The 25,555-nt window shown below is 43.6% G+C and overlaps 1 protein-coding gene and 1 pseudogene across 3 annotated transcripts in view; one reads left to right on the forward strand and one right to left on the reverse strand.

Moving 5' to 3' along the window:
* The window catches only part of LOC106580096 (small G protein signaling modulator 1), an 85,317-nt gene extending 71,967 nt beyond the window's left edge, over window positions 1-13,350 (forward strand). For both annotated transcript variants that reach the window (XM_014160744.3, XM_014160748.3), the window contains 7 exons: window positions 650-2,305; window positions 2,435-2,559; window positions 2,724-2,806; window positions 3,512-3,621; window positions 5,250-5,346; window positions 5,920-6,087; window positions 11,376-13,350. In XM_014160744.3, the coding sequence (XP_014016219.2) occupies window positions 650-2,305; window positions 2,435-2,559; window positions 2,724-2,806; window positions 3,512-3,621; window positions 5,250-5,346; window positions 5,920-6,087; window positions 11,376-11,464 (2,328 nt within the window). In that variant the 3' untranslated portion in view covers window positions 11,465-13,350. The remainder of the gene's footprint in view (window positions 1-649; window positions 2,306-2,434; window positions 2,560-2,723; window positions 2,807-3,511; window positions 3,622-5,249; window positions 5,347-5,919; window positions 6,088-11,375) is intronic.
* Window positions 13,351-15,034: 1,684 nt separating this feature from the next.
* LOC106580233 (kinesin-like protein kif7) lies at window positions 15,035-25,529 on the reverse strand (annotated as a pseudogene). The gene is made up of 12 exons (XR_014381970.1): window positions 24,905-25,529; window positions 22,945-23,074; window positions 21,191-22,111; window positions 20,887-20,984; window positions 20,681-20,803; window positions 19,288-19,409; window positions 18,678-18,850; window positions 17,797-17,860; window positions 17,387-17,558; window positions 17,036-17,248; window positions 16,707-16,917; window positions 15,035-16,156 (listed from the first exon to the last, which is right to left on the reverse strand). The product of XR_014381970.1 is annotated as a kinesin-like protein kif7 (transcript).
* Window positions 25,530-25,555: the final 26 nt, after the last annotated feature.

Genomic DNA, 25,555 nt, shown 5'->3' on the forward strand with positions numbered 1-25,555 from the left:
TTATTGCGTGCACCACTCAGCTCAGGAAGAGGTGGCGAGTATGGCATGTAGTGTTGAGTAGACTACAGTTTGGGCACACGGGTTTGAATTCCATTTTGTGGATGATTGGGAGACATGAAACAGGTCTGTGTGATGAGTGTTTAATGGAGGAAACGGTGGACCATGTGTTGATATTTTGTGAACTGTATGACGTAGATAGGAAGAGATTGAGTGAAAGGGTTAGAGAGGCTGGACAGGGTTGGGGTTTGGGTGGTGTAGTGGGGGGAGGAAAGGGGAGGGAAGTGTTGTCTAGGGCTCTATTTCACTTTCTTAGAGAAACAGGACTAATGAAGAGAATTTAATGAGGTAGGCCGTGACTGGCCTCACACTCCAGCACAGTAGATGGCGGTGTATGCACCTTAAAAGTTGGATGCGATCCACCAACCCAATCTCAAAGAAGAAGAGTTTGAGAAACACTGCTCTAGTCTATTACAGTTATATTGATATTGTTATGTTATGTGTAATGGGATCTTTTGCTTTTTTGAACCAGTATTCCTCAACCCCACACTATCTCGCCTGCTCAACACCACACTCTCTCGCCTGCTAGTTCTTCAGTTCACATCCTCCCATCCCTTAGACTAGCCTGCTTCCCTTTGGCTTGTTCTTTTAGGTGTTTGAGTCTGTGGAGGAGGTGGATCAGATCGAGACCGAGCCCAAGAGCAAAGAGGCCAAGCAGGTGCCCAAGATCCCCAATGGAGGAGCCCTGCCCAACGGGACCAGCTCCCCAGACTCGGGGCACCCCTCCTCTCGTAACTTCTCAGTCACCTCGGGCCTGTCAGACCGCTCTCTGAGCATAGAGGACAGCACTGACACCACCCCTAAAAACATCACCAGCACTCCTCCACAGTTGGCCCCAGCCCCACAGAGCCCAGTCAAAGCCCATGAGGAAGAGTTGGGGGCAGATAGCCCAAAAGCCCAACCCCCGGCCCTGCAGGAGGAGAAGGACCTCCAGGCCAAGGACCCACCAGAGAAGGAGGAAAAAGAGGGTGCAACCGAAATGACCCAAGAGATTGAGGGCAACGAGACAGAAGTGCCAGATATAGAAATGGACAAAAATACAGTGACAGTAGAGCCAGTGGAAACAGAAATGCCAGAAGTAGAAATTGACGAGAGGACAGAGGTGTCAGAGATTGAAATGGACAAAAAAACAGAGACAAGGGAGGACAAGGCAGCAGACCTAGGTGTTTTAGAGAGCCAGAAAATAGAGGAAGAAAATACTTCCGTGACTGAACCTGCCGAGACAGAAGAGGTAAGGATCAATGAAAAGGGGGACGTTGAGTTACCGAACACAGAAGTGGATGCTGTAGAAGAAACGGTGGAGTCCAAAACAGATGAGTTCAAAACAATGGAGGCTAAAGAGCCTGAGACCGAAGTGGTGAAAATGTTGGATGGAGAGCCAATCATGCTAGCAAACACAGAGGACTTGCAGTCACTGGAACCAGAGACATTGAAAACTCAAGAGTCAAGAGAAACAGAGGACGAAGGTTCAGAACCAGAGTCTGTAGATCCAGAAGAGAATGAAACATCCCAAACAAACCATAGAGAGCCAAAAGAGGAGAAGGCATTGACATCAACGATGACTGCAGAAGCAACGGAGGACAAGACATCAGAACTCGAGGATGAGCGAACTTCAGAGGCTGGAGAAACAAAGAGTGCTGAAACATCGGAAGTAAAGGAAGCTGAAAGAAAGACTATGGAAAAGACAGAAACTGAGAAAGAAGTAGAAGCCAATGAGATTTTAAAATTTGATGAGGTAACCGAAACAAAGGGGGTTAAGACGGTGTCACACGAAGTTGCAGAGGAAAATGCGGGGGACATTACAAAATCTAAGGAAGTGGGAAAAAGAGAGGAGGAGACCAAGCGGTCAGAGACGGAGAAGAATACAAGCCCCGTAGCAGACACCAGGGTGGCAAGGGCAATGGAAGCATTTGGTAGCACCACCCAGAGTGAGGAGGCTCTGGCCACCACAGAATCTGAGGAGTCTCCTTCAGCCATTGAGATGGCAGAAGTCTCCATTACCCCACTGTGGGACAGGATGGGTCCGTGCAACAGTTCCGGGGTCGGGGCTGCTCTCTCTGAGGGCTCAGTCCCCCATCTGGAGCTCCAACTGGAGGAGGATGAGCAGTGCAAAACCAGCCCAGAGGGCACAGAGTCCAACTTGTCTGAGATGGAGAGCATCTTCCCACAATTTGACTCCCTGACCGTGGGCAGAGAGCTGAAAAACGAGGACATCTCTCCAGTGTCATCCATCGGAACCACCTATTCTGTAGGCACTTGGCATTTTATTTTCAGAATAATCAAGATTTATTTTGGCTTTTGGTTTTACAGTTACGAGTAAGTTATGCTTTAACATTTTGTGTGTGTGGGGGGGGGGGGGGTTGCGCCTTTGTTGTAGCAAGAGCTTTTGGATATGTACACGATGAACCTGCACCGCATTGAGAAGGATGTCCAGCGATGTGACAGAAACTATTGGTACTTTACCCCTGCCAACCTGGAGAAACTGCGCAACATCATGTGCAGGTAAAATAAAAACCATGTATTTTATGATTCTCTAGTGCTCTATTGCAGAAAGGTTTGGAAATAATCTATGACTCATTATGTTATGTGTGGAGCTCAATGCCAAATGGGAAAATAGGAAGAATGAATGAGTTACACCCGCACATGATGGTGACTTCTCTTCTCAGCTATATCTGGCAGCACCTGGAGATTGGCTATGTGCAGGGCATGTGTGACCTGCTTGCTCCCCTCCTTGTCATTCTGGATGATGGTGAGTTAACGCTGTTGAGTCAAGGCTGTGACTGTGTGTTCCTCCCTCACTCTCCTCCTTGGTATTTGCGAATTCTGCGATGGAAGAAAAATGTGTCAACCTTCAAGATTATTTTGCCTTCCGAAATTTGATTTGATCAGTCCTTTTTTTAACTCGCACACATACAGATGTAGGATCTTAATTTGATCACTCTTTTATTGCTGAAAATTGCAGGAAGTGCAGATGAGCTTCGTGATTTACATAATTTCACTGAAAACCCACACTAACGCACGGTTATATTAATGGTATTTCACTTAATGTAGCCTACTTTTGGCCAGTTAATATCCTAACCACCGATCAAGCAACATAATGGACTAAACGTTCAAATCCTGTTTCGACAGGATTATTTTGCTGTGGCAATAGGTCAAATTAAGATTCTACATAAGCTTAGTCAAACGACAATCAGTCAATGAGACTCATCATAGACTATCTCTATATCATACAGCGGTATTGGAATGTAAAGAAAGAGTACAATGAATATAATCTTATGAAACAGAGGACAGGGATATTGTTGTGCTTCAGGGGGACAACAGAAATGGCGACGGAAGTGGACCGCTCAATATTTCTCTGTCTTTGCTCAATCTCTCTCCTGGTCTTTCCTCATCTCTCCCTGTGTCTTTTTTCTCTCTGTCTCTCTCACTCTCACACTCACTCACTCTCACTCAGAGGCCATGGCCTTCAGCTGTTTCACTGAGCTCATGAAGCGGATGAATCAAAACTTCCCCCATGGCGGTGGCATGGACACTCAATTTGCCAACATGCGCTCTCTCATCCAGGTGAGGCCACAGAGACACTTTGTAACTTCTATATATACACTATTGTATGTATTCAGACCCTTGACCTTTTCTACATTTTGTTACATTACAGCCTTATTCTAAAATGAATTAAATTGTTTTTTTCCTTCATCAATCTAGACACAATAGCCCATAATGACGAAGCAAAAACAGGTTTTTAGTAATGTTTGCAAATTTTTTGTAAATGTATACAAAAATAAACTGATATCACATTAAGTATTCAGACCCTTTACTCAGTACTTTGTTGAAGTACCCTTGGCAGCGATTACAGCTTCGAGTTCTTTGGAGTATAACGCTACAAGCTTGGCACATCTATATTTGGGGAGTTTCTCCTATTCTTCTCTGCAGATCCTCTCAAGCTCTGTCAGGTTGGATGGCGAGCATCTCGGCACAGCTATTTTCAGATGTCTCAAGAGATGTTCTATCGGGTTCAAGTCTGGGCTCTGGCTGGGCCACTTAAGGACATTCAGAGACTTTTCCCGAAGCCACTCCTGCATTGTCTTGGCTATGTGCTTAGGGTCGTTGTCCTGTTGGAATGTGAACCTTCGCCCCAGTCCAAGGCCCTGAGCGCTCTGGAGCAGGTTTTCATCAAGGATATCTCTGTACTTGGCTCTGTTCATCTTTCCCTCGACCCTGACTAGTCTCCCAGTCCCTGCCACTCAAAAACATCCCCACAGCATGATGCTGCCACCACCATGCTTCACTGTAGGTATGGTGCCAGGTTTCCTCCAGACATGATGCTTATCATTCAGGCCAAAGAGTTCAATCTTGGTTTCATCAGACCAGAGAATCTTGTTTCTCATGGTCTGAGAGTCCTTTAGGTGACTTTTGGCAAACTCCAAGCGGGCTGTCATGTGCCTTTTACTGAGGAGTGGCTTCCGTCTGGCCACTTTACCATAAAGGCCTGTTTGGTGGAGCGCTGTACTTCTGGAAGGTTCTCCCATTTCCATAGAGGAACTCTGGAGCTCTGCCAGAGTGACCATCGGGTTCTTGGTCACCTCCATGACCAAGACCCTTTTCCCCGATTGCTCAGTTTGGCCGGACGGCCAGTTCTAGGAAGAGTCTTGGTGGTTCCTAACTTCTTTCAATTAAGAATGATTGAGGACACTGTTCTTAGGGACCTTCAATGCTGAATACATTTTTCGGTACCCTTCCCCAGATCGGTGTCTCGAAACAATGCTTTCTCGGAGCTCTACGGACAATTCCTTAAACCTCATGACTTAGTTTTTCTCTGACGTGCACTGTCAACTGTGAGACCTTATAGAGACAGGTGTGTGCCTTTCCAAATCATGTCCAATCAATTAAATTGACCACAGAAACGTCTCAAGGATGATCAATGGAAACAGGATGCACCAACAAAGGAGGGACCAACTCCATATTAATTCCCATGATACTTTTAGTTGAGTAGTGTATATTTTGGCATGCATCCAGTTAATGTCATGAATAGTAGGATACAGTGAATATAACACATCCAACTTTGTTCTCCACTAACCTCCCCTCACTCTCTTCCCCGACCCTTTTCCTCTACTGCCCCCAACCCATCCCTCTTCCTTCAACTGTCTGTGTGCCCTCTCTCCTACGCCTTCCTCTCTCCTCTTACCCATCTGTAGATCCTGGATTCTGAGCTCTTTGAGCTCATGCACCAAAATGGCGACTACACCCACTTCTACTTCTGCTACCGATGGTTCCTTCTAGACTTAAAGCGTGGTAATAATTACTTCCTGCTATGAGGGGATTTTCTACCATAGCAAATGCCAATTAAACTTAGGGGAGAGTGTTTTCATACCATCAACCAAATGTCAAACAGCAAAGAAGAAGGCTAACAAGACCTAGTTCTAATGAGCCGTTTCCACATCAAAGATATGGCAGGCAGTAAGATCACCCAGGAAAAACAGGCCCACCTTGGTTGGGTAACTGATTCAGGGTCGGCCCTAGCCTTTTGGGGGCCCTAAGCGAGATTTCGTTGGGGGGCCCACCCACCTGGCGGGCAAAATATTTTTGTTGCCCCCCCCCCCCCCCCTCTTGACGGCAGAGAGATAATTCATTTTCTGTAGTTGTACACATTTTGCCATGGGGCGGAGTCTTTTTTTTTTTTTTTTTAAGCCAATTACCTGAAATTCGACACACTTTGCCATGACTTATGCCATGTTATTGATATCTGAGTGAGATTGACTAACAATATCAATGGGGGCCACCCGGGGCCTATGATTTGTTAATCCGGTTCTGCCATACCCCAACCACACCTGACTTCTGCATCCACTGTACCTTTTTCTTTCTCAGAGCTGGTGTATGACGATGTGTTTGCGGTGTGGGAAACCATCTGGGCAGCGAAGTACGCCTCCTCTGGCCACTTTGTCCTCTTCATCGCTCTGGCACTGGTGGAGGTCTACCGGGACATCATTCTGGAGAACAACATGGACTTCACCGACATCATTAAGTTTTTCAACGGTACACTGTCTTAACAATGAATCAACATTCATTCAATTGTTTGTGGAGCACTGGAAGTCTGGAGTCTTTCTTCATACAGTTGCACTAGTTTAAACGTTACCCTTCACCGCGACACAGGTGGTTTTAAGAAAATCAAACTTAAAATTGAGCCTTCTCCCACAGTGCTACAGTGTGACGCTAGCAAAAAAAAAGAAAACATTTCAACCAGCATATCGAGGGATTAGGACAGTGGACCCACAGTGGAATCAACACTACGTGTTGTTGTTACTCGACTGTTGAGTTGATTTCCGTTAACTCTATGAGTGAAAAAGACATGGGTGGGGCCTCATCATTCTTCCCAGAATGCTTTGTTGCTGGTAGATTTTTTTTTAGTTTGTTTTAGTATCTACGTTTCTGCATGCACATTGATTGATTAATTGATCTTATACTATACAAAGATAAATAACTTACAGATTTAATTAGTTTAGAAAAATGTAAGTGGTTGGATTTATTGCACCTGTTACTAAAATTGTTGTTCCAGTTTAGATGGTTTAGGTAGTCTTGTTTATCAAGTCCTTCACCATTGCAGTCATTCTTAATGCAGGTTGGGGGTGGTAAAATATTCATAGTGTTGAATATCCTCGCTCTGGCTGGATTCCAATAGGAATTACTAATCACTTCACTAACCAGCTTATTGCAGGTCAGATGTGGCCCATGAGCCACTATTTTCAGACCACAATGTTGGGGATAACCAGGCCACAACTAAAGGCCTTGTAAAATGTATAATATGTGGTCATAGAGGGTTTACTTTTCATTTAAACACATTCACTTAGGCAGTCACTTGGTTAAGGCTTCAGGACTAGTTATTGAATGCAACAACCATGGCTCTGTCACTAACAACACAGTCATGGGTGGGTATCTCTCACATTCACTTGGAAGGCATGCTGGGAAATATGCAAAAAAAATATATATATATATTTTACCCATTATTTAACTAGGCAAGTCAGTTAAGAACAAATTCTTATTTTCAATGACAGCCTAGGAACAGTGGGTTAACTGCCACCCCGATAAATAAGGCTTTACAATCTACAATGTTAACCCCCCCCCCCAATATACTGTAACACTACATATTCCCTAAAACAGAAAACCGTGTAACGGCATCTAATAAAGTGTTAATTTAACACTAGGTAGCCTAGTGGTTAGAGCGTTGGGCCAGTAACCGAAAGGTTGCTGGGTCGAATCCCCGAGCTGACGAGGTAAAAATCTGTCGTTCTGCCCCTGAACAAGGCAGCTAACCCACTTTTCCCTGGTAGGCCGTCATTGTAAATAAGAATTTGTTCTTAACTGACTTGCCTAGTTAAATAATAATTAAAGTCGGCAGGCCTACACATGTTCCCATTCGGTACAGGTCCTCGGTTCAGTCTGCACTGTGAACCCGAATGAATACATAAAAAAAAAAAAAAAAAAAAAAAACACTAGGCTATGCATGCCTATGCTGCTTGGCCTATGCCACAAATGGAACAATTAGCCAGACATTTCACTGGATTTACTGTAGCATCCAGTTGGCGTTTCCACTCACTACCAAATATGGTGATGAGAGGAAGCCTAGTTGGGGACTGGAGCAAATGGATTTTGGCTGAAATTCTGTTAATTTTCTCATTGATGAAACATTTGATCTCCATACAGTTTTCCGCTTCTAAAACTAGTCTCTGTAACAGAGTGGCCTGCGTTTTGTAGACTTTGCCAAAGTTTCAAAATATTGGGTTGTTTAGGAGTGTATTTTGAATTTTGTTCCATCTCATTGCGTTCCCTAATATGATCTCACTAGCTCATGCTTGGCTCTGCTTACCTGCTTGCTTGTTCTGCCCACTTTGATTTATTTAGCTCCCATTTAAAACGACAGGCTCTGGTCTATATTGGGTTATTTATAAACATCTATGCCTCTTGAGTAAAACTGAGCTGAAAAAAACATGTCAGGCTATTCTGTTAAAACAACTACAGAATCAAAATTCAAATCTTAATTGGCCATTTTAAATTGTCCTTTTGCGAGACGCAGCTGGGAACTAGTTCTGGACAATGGCGAGTGATGGGGTCGATAAACCAGAATTGGAGGATCCTCCATCATCATTTAAATCTCCAGTTTGGGAAATGTATGCTTCCCAGTAGATTACAACGGCGAGAGGTTTGTGGATGAAACGTTAACAGTATGTCGCCACGCTCAATGAGAATAACCTATGCATCTGCCAACACCTCAAATATGTTTACACATTTACACCGACATACTCCCAGTATACATACTCCCAGTATACATACATAAAAGCAAAGAAACAACAACACAACATCGCCTTCCCTCTGCATTCAAGCAGCCCTTAGCAGCTGACCGGGCCTAATAAATTACAAGTGCGATAGGTAGGCTATGTTTATATTTTTTACAGTCTTTGGTTTATAGCCGTGGATATGTGCCCATTCCCAGTGGTTGAGAATATTGGGTTTCAGCACCTCGTGAAAGTGCTCAAGCCAAGTTACGAACTTCCCTCTTGCACTCATTTCAGCAAACGGGTAGTACCCGCTTTATATAAGCAAAACAAAGCCAAAGTTTTCAATGAATTGGCCAATTCACCCTGTGTTGAGCTTACTTAACAGTGACAGCCAGGGTTGCCAGGTCTAGCAAAAATATTCTAGCCTGATGACAACTCAAAACACTCACAAAAATGCCTGAAAACTAGCCCAATTATTTTTTTCACAGCAAGAGAGGAGTTGCCATATTTATACAATAAACTCTTTCTCAATAATGTTATAGAGCCAATTAAGAAGGAATATAGTAGTAAGTTGTATTGACGTTAGAAGCAAAATGAGATTTTCCTCAAAAGAATAGTTATTGTGAGCTATGACATGACGTAATTAAGGCATGGTATATGGCCATTATACAATGGGTGGGTCTAATCCTGGATGCTGATTGGTTAAAACCGCATTCCAGCCGGTGTCTATTCCACAATTTATCTCCGGCTAAAACTATGATGTTGAAATGCCTATTTACTCTGTCGCATCTCACTGCGCAATCCACTGTCTCATCAGCCCAGCCAGGCAATTTGTAAACTTGATCTCCACTATAAATATCATCTAGACATTATCTCCCATTTCTTTTAGACTAGCATTTGGTTTTCAACAGCAGAGATTTGTATAAACCTTGCTGTCTGTCTCTCTGACATTTGCAGCATTGTTTCAGTATTGAAATTCGATCTCCATCTGTCACATAGTAATGAATGTGTCGGGAGTCGGGATGAGACAGATTTTCTCAGCCAGTCAAATTATGAATCAGCTGGCATAATTTTTATGGATATATACAAAGGAATGTTAATAGAAAACAGGTAAAACTAAACGAAGTGCAGCTAGTTTGCAGTCTTTCCAGCTTCAGTTTGAAGTGACTGTGTTAGTTGTGTTGTTGACTAGCTCCTCTGAACAACAGTGTCCTGACGAGTGAGCACATTTTCTATGCCAGGCGAAATCGCGCATCATTAGCTCATTGTTATGGATGTATCCAAATAAATGTCACTAGAAAACAGCTTAAACAAACGTAAATGTAGCTACTTTGCTGTTATTCTCTCTGCACTAAGTTAGCCGTAGTTGGCTAGCTAGCAAGCAAGGGATAGGAAAGTTGCCAGCCAGTATGGCAATGGAACATTTAGAGCGAACCAATAGAACAAACGACCACTCGGCTTTCGGTAGCAACCTTAGATTTGTCTAAATATGAAGCAGGACTATAATAATCTGTGCAGAATCTTGTGCAGCATCTTGAACAGCATTGATCACCTGCACCATGTATTTTTAATGGAATCTCAACTGCAATCCAGGTCATGTGGTTGTGCTGCTGTCGTGGGTGTAGATCTGGGGTGGGGGGGCTGGGGTCTGTGTGATGGGGCTCTGGTGGGTCAGGGAGATGTTTTAGAATAAATTGTATGAATAAATTCATCAAAAAAAATGTTTTTTATTAAAATAGGTCAATCATTATTAGAATATGTTGGTAACCCATTGTATAAAAGTGATAATGCCCTCGAAGCCGGTGTTTGGAGGATATATTGGCATGGTTTGCCAGCCCTCGACTTTGTCTCGGGCCTAACAACACCGTGCCAATATATCCTCCAAACACTGGCTTCTCGGGCATTATCACTTAATTATACCATGGCTAAGGGCTTTTCTTAAGCATGACGCAACACGTAGTGCCTGGATACTGCCATTAGCTGTGGTATATTGGCCATATACCACAAACCCCGGGGATGCCTTATTGCTATTATAAACTGGTGTCAATGGTGTGCGTACTGGTAGCGGAGTCAGGTGCAGGAGAGCAGAGAGTTGTGAACAGGCGCACACTTTATTTAGGCAGGAGAAACCAATAGACGGATGCCACTGCGTCAAAACCTCAAGCCAATTGGCATTAGTGCAAAACGCGCAAACAGTCACAATAATTATGTTCAAACAAATAAACATACCTCGTCACAAAACACGGAATATACGAACACCAGTCTGGCGCGTCAAAACTGACACGTAACACACATTTTCACACAAAGACATGAAGGGGAACAGAGGAATAAATACATGCTGTGTGATTGGGGAATGAAAACCAGGTGTGCAGGGAACAAGACAAAACAAATGGATAAATGAAAAATGGAGCGGCGATGGTTAGAAAGCCGGTGACGTCGACCACCGAACACCGCCCGAACAAGGAGAGGAGCCGACTTTGGCGGAAGTCGTGACAGTACCCCCCCCCTTGACGCGCATTGTGAATGGGATTATATTTTCCCGCTGTACCCAAACCTGAACTGAACCATGACCCCAAAACCGCACTACCTTCCGAACCGTGGGTTTGGTGAACCATTACACACCTTTGGGTCACATATAATTTCTAAGAACATTTTACATTTAACACTGTGGGTGTCAAAATTCTGATCTCAAATTGTGTGTACAGTACTACAGTATACCTTTTTTTATGGTAAACTATCTACCACCTTGCAGAAGCTAATATGAAACACTCGAATAGGGCACAAGCTGTAAACTACAGATACACTTTCGATGTGGAGCATTCAACTGCTTTAATTTCCTAGAGAAATCTAAACGTTTTTTGTTGTTGTAATGTCCCACTTTGTCAATAGCCGAAAGGCAAATAATAACGTTGAATGAGTACCTGTGCTGAGTAAATGAATGGTTCAATGAATAACACGCACACACAAAATAAATATGGTATTATAGCCTTGTGCATCGATGTTGGAAGTGGTCCAGCGGGAATGAAATCTTCTTCTCTCATCTCCTTTCAGAAATGGCGGAGCATCACAACAGCAAGCAGATCCTGACACTGGCCCGGGAACTGGTGTGCAAGGTGCAGACTCTCATTGAGAACAACTGATCTCCAGGAGTCATCCACTTCTCTTCCTTCTTCCTCTTCCTGTTTCCCATGTCTTTCTCAAACATAGAGATAGATAGAGGATTCATATTTGTATCTGTTTCATTATAGCGTCTGTGACAAAATGGGCAGTGCCGTTGAGGCTATCTCCATTTCTAAGTAGTCAATTTTCTTCTTTACGATTGGCTGATCCCTCCTGATGACCCGGTGCTGCCCATGGTAAAACAGCGTTTTGGCTAATAGAGACCTCTATCGTTCTCTATTGTCAGTTTGAACAGCTGCAACCGAACAGAGAGATCAGGGTCCAGTTCATTAGGCACCAAATGGAAAAGAACAGACGTAGGGAGGCACTACTTAGACTGGTCCTATAAGAAACTGTCACTTTAGTTTTCAGTCACCAAATGTTTTAAAACGTTTTCAATTGCGTGCCTTGATGAACATGACTGAAATGTGCTAAAATGTTCACTACCTTCTCCTTATCTATGTAATACCAGCCAGGGTATACCATATTATGCTATACCTTTACTCTGTCATTTCAGGTTATGTCATGGAACACCAAGGGAATGGTGACTTTTACCTCCAGTTATTCTGTCAGTGAAACAGTTTGATTTATTTTTAATTGTTAACTGTGACCTATACTTAGTCATCATAGGATGTGTATGTGGTATGCCTTGTAGACACTGGCCTGTCTTGATTGAAGTGGGGTTAGAATATACATACACAAGGCTGGTTTCACAGATCCAGATCAACTGAATATCGGTTAACCATTTTATTTCATTTTTTCTAAATAAGATTAACAATTAGTCCTGGAATATTTTAAGATGTGATAGTTACCATGAATCTTTATTAAAGTGCAATTCAGTACAGGACTAGGCTTAACCTGGTTGAGTGAAATGTCCATAATGTTGGAGTTTAAACTCATATTTACAGCCTGTCTGGAGCAATAGTTTACCTACGTAAATTAGTTGACAGGTAAGGTACATACCAGATGTGCCAAAGGACAGCCTCAATTTTCTACTGTGTTGAATAAGTAGACTAGCTCACAAGTAACCTTGTCCCAAGTAAGTTGTTACTGCATGTAGGTAGGTGTTATCACAATATATTTGAGAATTTCTTTAAACTGAAATAAAATAAAATAATTAATTGGGTTGCTTAAAGCTGCAATCAGCAGTAGAAACAATAACAAAGCAATTTCCCCACCCCTGTTTCGGTAAAAATCTGAGGGATGGGGTTTGAGAAATGTAACCACTCAAATTCATAGACAGAGCTATGGATGCAAGGACTGATCCATCCATGATACATTTATTTAACTAGAAAAGTCAGTTAAGAACAAATTCTTATTTACAATGACGCTGGGCCAATTGTGCGCCGCCCTACGGGACTCCCGATCACGGCCGGTTGACCCTTTAAAGGATAGAGTGGTAACTTCTTACAAGGAGACGTGAAAAGTCAGACAGTTAAAATAGTTTGTTCCTCTTCCTTCCATCTTTGATTAAATCACTGGTTTCTACATCATTTGTATTTGTTAAACTCCCAAATCAGCCAGGTCCTAACTGACACTTGTCACTTGTCTGTATCCCCTGTAAACCTGTGTGCATGGGCACGACGTGTGGCACTGCACACTGCAAGGAGTCATGAATCAGTTGGAACCATGTCAGTAATTTAGTAATGGGAAGAGTTTTGATTATTTCTCATTCTGCCTTGTTTGTCTATTCTATAGTATGTCTCTGTATACTGTTGTGTATGAATTGTACTTTAATGAGAACTAAACAAAGGCTATTTTTAAACCTTCTAAACATAGATTTATGATACATATATGATCGTACATGTGACTTGTAGTTGTCTGAGCAGAAATGGGTCCCCAAAAAAAAAAACTGTTGACTATTTAACATTGGTCTTATTTCTTTTTCAATTATTGATATACTCCAGTGAGCCACTCTATATTATGTCAATTGTGTTGCTTTCTCAGTACCTCGTCTTGTCTTCTGGCATTTCATGTTCTACTGTTCTTTTAATCAAATTCTTCATGTTTTTAGTTTTTCTTTTGGAGAAGTGGTTGGCTGCATTTGCAGAGAGAGTGGAAATAGGATTCAAAAAATAATTATGTATTCAGTTTTGCTTTAAAAAGTTGGAACATAATGGGGAATATCCTATTAGATAGCCCAGCTATTGTGCTCTGTGACAATTGCCAATTTAAGGTTGGGGGATGCTTAGATCCCTGGCCAGCAAGATCAAGACGGATATGGATATGAATATGAATTTGGCCCTAGAAATCCATCTAAAACGGGTGAATCTAGGAAACAGATGAAGGATTAGGGTGTTTTACTATATCTTGAAGTAGCCTGGCTAGTTAAGATTTTTTGTGGGGGAACATGTGTGCGCTTTCATTCCCTTAAACTTAATGCTAATTGTAAATGAATATATTTCGTGAACCACCATTCCTGTTTTCCATTGCCTAGGTTGAACATCATTTCAGTTCTACCAGTGTTGTTTCATGAACGTGTTGACACCTGTTGCATTGAGTATTGATGGTTCTCTGTGAAGGCAAACTGCTGTATGTTACACCAGAACAAGAAAACAATTGTATTATCTTGTAACATCTGTTTATGAGTTAACATATTTATTTATTTATTCACGCAGTTTCTGCTTTTGTATGTAAAAGGTTATATACTTGTTACTTTGTGGTCAGTAAAATATAATGAAAACAATCACATTCTAAATATATAGATATTAAATGGTATATGTATTTGTAAAAAATGGATGGAATGATTCTTATTTTTCTAATTGCCTTTCTTAGATGTATTTCTGCAGCTCATATTTTGAGCACTACATTACACAAGCATGAACGACATCTCCACCAAGAATGACATTTAGAATTAACATTTTTGTTTTGCAACAAAAACATTTCAGGGGTGATGGTGGATCACTAGCCTTGTGTGTCAGCTAGGCTACTAGGCATCAGACTAACATTTTTGGCTTTAGAGGGATGTATTAGTTATACTGTAATATTTTTCAAGAATCAATGGGTACCGGTATATCAATTATTGAAATGACCATTAAACCATGCAACCATGACCATTACAGATTGCACCTGCATTAACCAGCAGTCTGCAAAAAAATGTACGTCCAATTAGTGAACTACTGCAAATTAAGAGGCTTGATCCAATTCATTTGATGTCAACAGTTGTGCAACACTAAAATAACCAAACCACACCTACAGAAGCAGGGAAAATACATTTTATTGCACGAATGACCAATGGCTTGATTAGTGTTAGCGAGTGGCCTGAAGGTCTCGAACGCTGCAAACACACTACTGGATAAAACACTGTAAACAAAGGCAAAAAAAAAATATATATATATATTTCACTTACTCAGAGATCAGATGAGTACACAGCTAAATTATATCACTAGCATGTGTATTATCAATGAGTTGTTTAAATAATTTCCTCTTTTTTTTTACTTTTAAAGATTTAAAATCATATATTTAAAATCATATATATATATATATATATATATATATATATATATATATATATATATATATATAATTTTAATTATTATTAAACAACTCATTGATAATACACATGCTTGTGATATAATTTAGCTGTGTACTCATCTGATCTCTGAGTAAGTGAAATACACTACATGACCAAAAGTATGTGGACACCTGCTCGTCGAACATCTCATTCCAAAATCAAGGCCATTGATATGGAGTTGGTCCCCACTTTGCTGCTGTAACAGGGACGTGCTGCAGGGATTTCCTTCCATTCAGCCACGAGCATTAGTGAGGTCGGGCACTGATGTTGGGGCCATTAGGCCTAGCTCGCAGTCGGCGTTTCAATTCACCTCAAAGGTGTTCAATGGGTTAGAGGTCAGGGCTCTGTGCAGGCCAGTCAAGTTCTTCAACACTGATCTCGACAAACCATTTCTGTATAGACCTCGCATTGTGCATGGGGGCATTGTCATGCTGAAAATGCAAAGGGCCTTCCCCAAACTGTTGCCACAAAGTTGGAAGCACAGAATCGTCTAGAATGTCATTGTATGCTGTAGTGTTAAGATTTTTCCAACACTGGAACTAAGGAGCCCGAACCATGAAAAACAGCCCCAGAGCATTATTCCTCCTCCAACAAACTTTACAGTTGGCACTATGCATTGGGGCAGGTACCGTTCTCCTGGCATCCGCCAAACTCAGATTCGTCCGTCGGACTGCCATATGGTGAAGTGGGATTCGTTCCTCCAGAGAACGCGTTTCCACTCCTCCAGAGTCCAATGGCGACGAGCTTTACACCACTCCAACCGATGCTTGGCATTGCGCATGGTGATTTTAGGCTTGTGCACGGCTGCTCAGCCATGGAAACCCATTTTATGAAGCTCCCGACGAACAGTTCTTGTGCTGACATTGCTTCCAGAGGCAGTTTGTAACTCGGTAGTGAGTGTTGCAACTGAGGACAGACGATTTTTACGCGCTACGTGCTTCAGCACTCGGCGGTCCCGTTCTGTGAGCTTGTGTGGCCTACCACTTCGCGGCTGAGCCGTTGTTGCTCAGACGTTTCCACTTCACAATAACAGCATTTACAGGTGACCGGAGCAGCTCTATCAGGGCAGAAATTTGACCAATTGACTTGTTGGAAAAGTGGCATCCAGCTCCTCACAGCGCAGCTGCAGCCGCCGCTCCGACTCCCGCAGACACAGCACCTGGAGGGGCCAAGGGAAAGCTTTCAACTAGCCGCTCAATTATTGACTGGTAGTTTAGCAGGAGGGTAATGGAAGGTTAGGAGTGCAGTGAACCATCTCTTTTATGTTTGCCTATGGAGAGCTTTTAAACCAGTCCCACTTCTGCCCCAAACCCTTTTCGACCCCCTAATCTCAATCCCAGCCCCCCAGCCTTCCCTCAAAATGCGGGTTCTATTGCAGAGTGTACTGTCAACCAGAGATACTACTTTGTAGTAGGCATCACCTAGTTCGCCCATTGTGAGTGTTTATTCCAAACAGCACACAAAATAGCATGTTCACTATCCAGCAGTGTTAAAGCTGGCTAGGCTAGTAAGACCCTCCCTCCCCAGACTGGTTATCACGCTGCGAAATCTCTGATGATTTGCATTGAGTTTCACTTTGCACAAATCTGGCCGTATCGCTCGCCAATGGTCAAGTCACTCTCCTCATGTCGCCTCCATCAAAAATAACTGAATTGTGGTAGCTTGGATGCTCAAAGTAGTTTGTGGTGAGTGTGTGTTGGGACTCTGACCTTGTTGAAGTATTTGACCAACGGTGCCGAGGCCTCTGGAAGTGACAGCTCTCTCAGCGCCCTCATGATGATGTTATTGTGGTCGTCTCCGTGGGCGGAGTTGGACGTGTCCCCGAGGTCTGTCTCTCCTGGATGGAATAGTTCTTAAACTCTACTGCAGCATCCAGGGCCTCTAAGACCATCTCCGACAGCAGCAGAGCATGCTCCTCCTATACACACACACACACACACACACACACACACACACCATGTAATTTTCCACATCAGCCCCCTGTAGTCAGAGTGACATCCAGGCTGAAGGAAAATAGTCCATGTTAAGAAGCTCCCCTCTGGCGTGAGCACCCTGCCGTCCCTCAGCTGCGTGTCCAGCGTGTCCCTCCTCCTCCGCGTGCTCTCTCTCTCTCTCTCCTTCAGCAGCTCCTCCGCGGACACTCCACACAGCCCTGCTGCAGAGGGGGACAGTCGCCTCTCTACCCCTCCTCAAGCTCCTCATCCAGATCTCCCAGACGGGCCGACAGGCGCAGCAAGTCCTGACTCAGAGCCTGAGGAACACACGTGAACGTATGCACACGCACTTTCAATTGCAGATAACAACATTGGAATGTACACACACAATGTACAGTTGTTATTTTTCTTCATACGGCAATACTTTGGATTTCTAAGCCCTGCTCTGTGTTTACCTGGCTGGAGCGAAGCCTCTTGATCTGCAGCTGGTTCCTCTCCTGAACACAGGCCTCGGTGCTGCAGCACATCTTCTTTGCACCTCAGCTCCTCCTCTAGCTCCTGCAGGCTCCTCCTCCTCTGCAGAGCACGCTCCTCCTCGTGTTCCAGCCACACACGTCTCTCAGACTGCTGGGCATCGTACAGGGGCAAAACGAACACATCAACACGTCAAAACATACACGACACGGTTTGCTTATTTTCAACTATGTTGAATATCCAAATGAGATCTAAGGAGTCACCATGACTGCATGGTGAACATTGAAATAGCCTTTTTCCATAACAAACATCCTGCAGGGAGGGGCACCTGAAACCTGTGATCCTTTGCCAATGTAACGTGGCCACACTTAATTGTGGAACGTCATTCTACCTGTTCCTCTGATTCTTTAGGAGTCTCCATTTTGAAAGACAGCCTTGTTGTCTGTCCTCGGGTCCTGCAACACAGCAGCATCTAACCCATTAGCATGCTGCTCACAGGATGTATTCTCTTTAATGAAAGACAACAAAATGGCAGCCCCACCACTTGGTTTGCTATGAGGCTAAAGGATGGGACTGGAGAAATGTAACCACATTCACAGATGGGGCTATGTGGATGCAAAGACTGACAGTTCGGAAGGTCAACAGGAGTTCTGTATTAATTCTCCTTCAATACTCTATTAGTGCTGTATAAATGCTCTAGGAACACTCAGTGATGTATGAATGCTCTGAGAGCTGTATAAATGCTTTATGAATACTCAGAGCTCTATGTATACTCTGGGTGCTGTATGAATGCTCTATGAATGCTCTGAGAGCTTTATGAATACTATATGAATACTCTGAGTGCTCTATGAGTGCAGTATGAATGCGCTATAAATGCTCTATGAGGTCTGTATAAACACTATGAGGTCTGTATAAATGCTCTATTTGAGTGTTGTATAAATGCTCTATTTGAGTGTTGTATAAATGCTCTATTTGGGTGTTGTATAAATGCTCCGAGTGCTGTATAAATGCTCTATGAGTGCTGTTTAAATGCTCTATGAGGTCTGTATAAATGCTCTATGAGTGTTCTCTGAGCCCGTCCTGAATCTGGTCCAAACTAGTATTTTGTGCCTGGTTCTGGCCAAAGCAGGATGGATTCTGTCTGCTTGTCAATGTGCGGTTCCTAGAGCGCCTGCAATATATCCATCTGATTAAATAAGTAGTCTGTCTTGTGCAAGCAGAACAATTACATAGTTCTGAAGCAGGATGTTACAGTATTACAGTCTTGCTCACCTGAATCCCTTTCTCCTCCCTCCTCTTCCTCGTCGTCCCTCCTTTCCTTCAGTGTTTTTTTGAGGGCAGAGGACATTGTCTCTCTCCTCTATCTGAGCCAGCAGCAGCTGACTGCGGGTCTTAAAGGCAGCCATCACCCTCTCCAACCAACAGGCCGGAGGACTAGTATGGATCTACATAAGAAACACACTAACAGAAACTCCATTGTTGCACACATACCGCCACACTGGCGTTCACGAGTCATGAAGGCAGTCAAATTACCATTTAGTCACAGTAATTAGGCTTCTCCAAACTCTGATGTTGCTGCTGGTCATTAGTGGTCTACAAAACTTGCTAACTGCCTGGTACTCAGCACTCTACTGTCCCTCTAATCACTCTGACATCAATGCAAAATGTAATTGGAAATCTAAATCAAACACTTTATGAGAGCCCAGGAGCTCATGTTTCGCATTATTTTTATAGGCTATGCAATTGAGAAAATCGAGTGATGGCCTCTAATAAAAAGAGGAGGATCCCAGCAGCTTTCTATAGGCTAGGCCTACTATATTTATTACTCAACTTTACTAATATTAAGCACATTGCGTCTCTTTACAACAGGAGTATAGCCTACCTGGCTGGCATGACAATAAACCACGGGGAAAAGCATCCTCCCATCGCTATTTAAGTGCATAGATGACATGTATTTTTTCCTGCTGCCCCTGTTTCGATACAGGTGCATGATAATGGTCCATTCTAAATCAAAACAAATGTCACACATATTATTTAGTATATGTAAAGACAATATTAAATCAAGAATAGTCTGATGGGTGACAATATTAGCCTATCACTTGTGAATTATACATTATCACTTGTGAATGATGGCCAGCGTAAGAAATTACTTTTTCAAATCATAGTCGCAACCCTCATGCAGCCTAGCCCATAGGCCTATATGTTTTAAAAGCATTACATGCATAATTGCATTTGCGGTCACTTTTGATAATGTTGTTTTCCCACTAATGGAACAGTCATGCTTATAGCCTACTACCATGTGCGCATTGCTTAGCTTATAATGTGAAGAAATAGCCTGATAGTTTATCAACATTTTAAGCTAAACGTTCTGATCGGTTGCGTCAGCTTCATTGCATAAAAAAGGTTATTTGATGCTAGTGGTTGTATTAATTTGGGATCTATCACATCCCACAACTGTCCCAGACTATGTTTGGAATATTTATTTATTGCACAGAATAGGTCAACTTTTGTACTATGGGGGATAGTAGACTAACATAAGCTAGTGTTATTGCTGTTCGTTAGGCCGTGTCATCATGTTGGCTGATAAAGTAAATGTGGTCAATTTTTTCAAATCCTCATTAGAGTCGCATCATGCAGCCTTAATGTATTAAACATCAAAACATATAGCCCAACGTTTGTAGAACAACTAAAGTTACATTAATAACTCTAAATTAAGCATGTAGGAGTACCTATTTCTTTGTTAACCGCTTAACACAGAATAGCCGAATGTGCTCACTCCCTCAAATCCTCTGGAGAAAATATTCAGATTTTATTCAGCTTTGTTCAGTTGTATTCTTCATACTATAAAACAATATAAAATAATGCCACGGAATTCTAAGCAAATCTTGTCTGCTAAATGAACAAGTGTAGCCCGCAGCCATTTGGCATAGCCACATCAGAACAACTCAGAGTATACTAACATTTTCTTCTGAAATAGACTACAGTTTCTTCATATCATGCTTCTTTAGACCTGTCTAAAATAAATAATAATTGTATTGTGAAGGTGTAGGCTATATTACATGGATGTATTAGACTTTTTTTAAATGGCTTGTAGGCTATGTGTGGAAGCCAGGAGATGCTAAATGTTTTTATGTTAATTAACGGTCAATATCCGTGAGACTGACAGTTATTTGCTTGACAATCACCAGGCTGACAATATTTTGTGACCGCCACAGCCCTACACACACACACACACACACACACACACACACACACACACACACACACACACACACCTTCCTCGTACAACCATGGCCTTGGCTGATCATGGGAACACTGAGGTCTCCAAGCTGACTTCCCAGAAGCCCCAGTGTCCAGCAAGGGTCTAAAGGATCCCAGGAGGTCACCACAGAGACAATCTATCAATGGAAAAAACATCAGTCATCAACCACTGTAGAAATGCCCCAGTCAATCTTTGTATCCTCTCTCTCTCTCTCTTTACCTGAATGCTTCTGTGCTCCCTCTCCTCCTGTAAGGACTGGAGGTGTGTCTGTTTCTCCTGTAGCAGTGTCTGCACCTGCCTCTGCACCTGCACCAGCTCAGATTCCCTCAGGTTAAACACCTGCTTGTCTATAGCCAGAGTATCCTGATGGAAGGAGGGAGAGTGGGAAAGAGAGTGAGTAAAATAGAGTGGGGGGGAGAAAAAGAGAGACAAATACAATTTATACCTATGTTTAGAATATAATTTGTAAACAGATTATATTGAGCAAACAAAGCTGAGAAACAGAGCCCACTATACACACTACCTGGCAGTTCCTGGTACGTCTGAGTTGGAGGATGGTGATCTGTTGAGACTCATCCCCTGCACCCCCACAGGTTGTTGATAGTCAGTGTGGCCGGAGTGGCTAAGCTCCCTGTGTTTCTCCAGCCATTCCTGCAAACGCTGCTGCAGAGCGGGACTCCGGGTGGAACTCTGGAGCTCCTCCAATAGGAAGGCAGCGTCCTGTGCAAGGCAGCGGTACTGGGACTCCTCCACTAGAGCCGCCCCCCTGTCATCACGCTCCTCCTGAGTGGCCTGTTTGGTGCTGTCACTCAACGCAATCCCTCTCCCTGTCTTATCCTTCTCTCTCAGTGCCTCTCTCAGAGTCTGGACCTTCTGCTCCAGCTCCCCCCCACGAGCCTCTCCAGGCTGCCAGCCCGGACACGCCCTGGCAGGACACAACCCAGGCTGGTTCTTCACGTAGCGTGCCCGTGAGGCAAACTGAAGCACACTCAGCGTTTCTGTGACACTGTGGTGGGAAGGGCTGACGCAGGCCACCATCAGTGTGTGGGCGGAGCCGCCCAGTGAGTCCCGGAGGATGCGAGTGATCTTGGTGTCGCGGTACGGCACATGGTTGTGGCGGCGATGGGGGTTGGAGAGTGCGCGGATGACGTTGCCCAACGCCAGCAGGCCGGTGTTGATGTGGACGGACTCTGAGGCGCAGGCCTGTGTTCCCGGTGCGTGCAGCCCGCTCTGACCCAGACAGATCCACCAGGTGGAGTTTAGAGGAGCGGAGGGAGCCATTGTCGTGGTGATGCTGCGTCAGCTGTAGGGTAACGATAGCGTGAGAGCGGCTGGAACGCTCGTTCATCTGTGGGGCCAGTGTGCCTCTGGGCATTGCCAGCCTCCAGGACGCTCAGCAACTCCTCAGCTGAGGTAATCACAGTTCCTCTTGCCCCAACTACCACTGAAACAAACCAACACACTACAGTCAGATTCCATACAGCATGTACAGTGCATTCAGGAAGTATTCAGACCTTTTCCCCCCCATTTTGTTACATTACAGCCTTATTCTAAAAATGATTCAATTGTTTTTCCCCCCTTATCAATCTACACACAATACCCCATAATGACAAAGCAAAAAACAGGTTTTTAGAAATGTCATATTTCTGTTGTTATTTTTTACACATTTGCCGAAATGTCTAAAAACCTGTTTTTGCTTTGTCATTCATTATGGGGTATTGTCTGTAGATTGATGAGGGGGGGGGGGGGGTCAAGGGGTTTGAATACTTTCCGAATACACTGTACTTCCATTTCAACTGGTACCGGAAGGACCTTCAGACGAGTCCTGTGAGGCCTGTGGGCGTCCTAGAGCGAAACGTGTGTGTGAGAGTCTCACCTTTGTACAGAGGGGTCATATTAGTGTGTAGCCCTAACAGTTCGGACACTACAGACAGAAGATGTCAGATTGGTTGTACCGACTTCAGACCAGTCTCCTGACACTTGTGGAGGGCGTAGAGCAAACCAGAGAACACCCTCGTGTTCTTGAGAGATGATACAGATGATTTTGTGAGAAGACCGATTTTCGGGATGTCTTATGGTCTGACAAACCACGCTCTAGCTCTGTCACCTTTCACCAGAGATGCGGAAGTGCGACATAGGCAGATGCAGTGGACTGAGACACATCCCATGCAAACTGACAGATTTTTATGGGGCGCGGACATCGGCCTTAGGGGGTTAAACACACACACACTTGACACATCACACACACCCTAGCACAGACAGAGTGAGTGGTGTTACCAGTGTTGCCCCTGTCATCCTCTCTGATGTGCAGCTCATTGATTCCAGTCTGGACCATAACATCTACCGCAGCCCTGGCATCCGCTGCCCTCCTCTCCCCCAGGAGCACTCTCCTCCTCCGGCAGAGATGCTAACAAGGGTACAAGTACAGAGAGAGAGCAACTTCCTTGGTGAAAATACAAAAGCAGAGTTGTCTGATGATAATATAATCGTATAATTGTATAATCATAAAATTCTCTGCATTTGCCTCAAATGACAGTTCAGGGTAGAATCGTAGTAGAAAGATTATTCAGGGATTCATGTCAGAACAACATCATCCCTCAATGCACTTGGTGTCTGCATGATGTCAGAGTACAATTGGGCTCACACTTTTAAAGGCCCAGTGAAGTCAAAACTAGATTTACCTAGGTTTTATATATATTTCCACAATATGATGTTGGAAAAATACTGTGAAATTGTGAAAATAATTACAATGCCCTTTTAGTGTAAGAGCTGTTTGAAAAGCGCCAGAAATTTAGGTGGGATGGAGTTTTAGCCTTCCATGGTGACATCAACCACATTTTCAGATTTCCCCTCCCACTCAGACCCCTCCCGGACAGTCTAGCTCTACAGTCGTGGCCAGAAGTTTTGAGAATGACACAAATATTAATTTCCACACAGTTTGCTGCTTCAGTGTCTAGATATTTTTGTCAGATGTTACTATGGAATACTGAAGAATAATTACAAGCATTTCATAAGTGTCAAAGGCTTTTATTGACAATTACATGAAGTTGATGCAAAGAGTAATATTTGCAGTGTTGACCCTTCTTTTTCAAGACCTCTGCAATCTGCCCTGGCATGCTGTCAATTAACTTCTGGGCCACATCCTGACTGATGGCAGCCCATTCTTTCATAATCAATGCTTGGAGTTTGTCATAATTTGTGGGTTTTTGTTTGTCCACCCACCTCTTGAGGATTGACCACAAGTTCTCAATGGGATAAAGGTCTGGGGAGTTTCCTGGCCATGGACCCAAAATATCTATGATTTGTTTCCCGAGCCACTATCACTTTTGCCTTATGGCAAGGTGCTCCATCATGCTGGAAAAAGGCATTGTTCATCACCAAACTGTTCCTGGAGGGTTGGGAGAAGTTGCTCTCGGAGGATGTGTTGGTACCATTCTCTATTCATGGCTGTGTTCTTAGGCAAAATTGTGAGTGAGCACACTCCCTTGGCTGAGAAGCAAACCCACACATGAATGGTCTCAGGATGCTTTACTGTTGGCATGACACAGGACTGATGGTAGCGCTCACCTTGTCTTCTCCGGACAAGCTTTTTACTGGATGCCCCAAATAATCGAAAAGGGGATTCATCAGAGAAAATAACTTTACCCCAGTCCTCAGCAGTCCAATCCCTGTACCGTTTACAGAATGTCAGTCTGTCCCTGATGTTTTTCCTGGAGACAAGTGGCTTCTTTGCTGCCCTTCTTGACACCAGGCCATCCTCCAAAGGTATTCGCCTCACTGTGCGTGCAGATGCACTCACACCTGCCTGCTGCCATTCCTGAGCAAGCTCTGTTCTGGTGGTGCCCCGATCCCGCAGCTGAATCAACTTTAGGAGACGGTCCTGACGCTTGCTGGACTTTCTTGGGCGCCCTGAAGCCTTCTGCAGAAATTCAGTGGAAATGTTTTTGGGGGATTCAGTTCATTTGCATGGCAAAGAGGGACTTTGCAATTAATTGCAATTTATCTGATCACTCTTCATAACATTCTGGAGTACATGCAAATTGCCATCATACGAACTGAGGCAGTAGACTTTGTGAAAATTAATATTTGTGCCATTCTCAAAAACTTTTGCCACGACTGTAGAAGCTAATTGATTTTTACCATTTTAATTGAAAACAATTACAGCAAGGTACTTAATTGTTACTCAGAAAGTACTTGATATCGAGTTAAAAACGGCTGCATTGGACCAATAACTTACCTACATGTCCCCCACCAAGGGTGTATGTCTTTCCAGACCCGGTTTGTCCATAGGCGAACACTGTAGCATTGTAGCCGTCAACTAGAGATGCCACCAGAGGTTTGACACAGGACTTGTAAACCTGACCGTGCGGTGCGGTCGGTCCAAAGGCGTGCTCGGTCGCTACCCAGCATCACATGGTTGTGGAGCACCTCTTTGGGAAGCAACGGTCTGACCCGAACCGCAACCCGCCCACACACCTGTCCCATTACCAAACCCGTCACTGGTAACGTCTGATACTAAATGAGTCACTCCGGAGTTTCACACAGACACCCACTTCGTTTTCTAGATAAAGGCATGTTGAAAGAAAGAAGTCTACTTGTACAGTAACTTGCTCACTTCAGAAACCACGACTTTTTCGCACTTTTGTCTGTGAAACGAAAAGCTGTCATATCTGGCGTTGTTGATTTGAAAGAACAAAGTTAAACTTCAACTTTTTAACTTGAACAAATACCTGTTCAAGCTGACCGTTGATTGCTGGGTTTGCTACAGTACCTAGCTAACGTTTAGTTGTCCATTATCTTACCGTCCATCTCCGTTGTTGTTACTTGTAGTCTGACTACTTTTGTTGTCTAGCTCTAGTTGCCATGGATTTCACCGATAAATCAAAGG

This window comes from Salmo salar, chromosome 20, assembly GCF_965601325.2.
Source record: "Salmo salar chromosome 20, fSalSal1, whole genome shotgun sequence".
Taxonomy (NCBI): domain Eukaryota; kingdom Metazoa; phylum Chordata; class Actinopteri; order Salmoniformes; family Salmonidae; genus Salmo; species Salmo salar.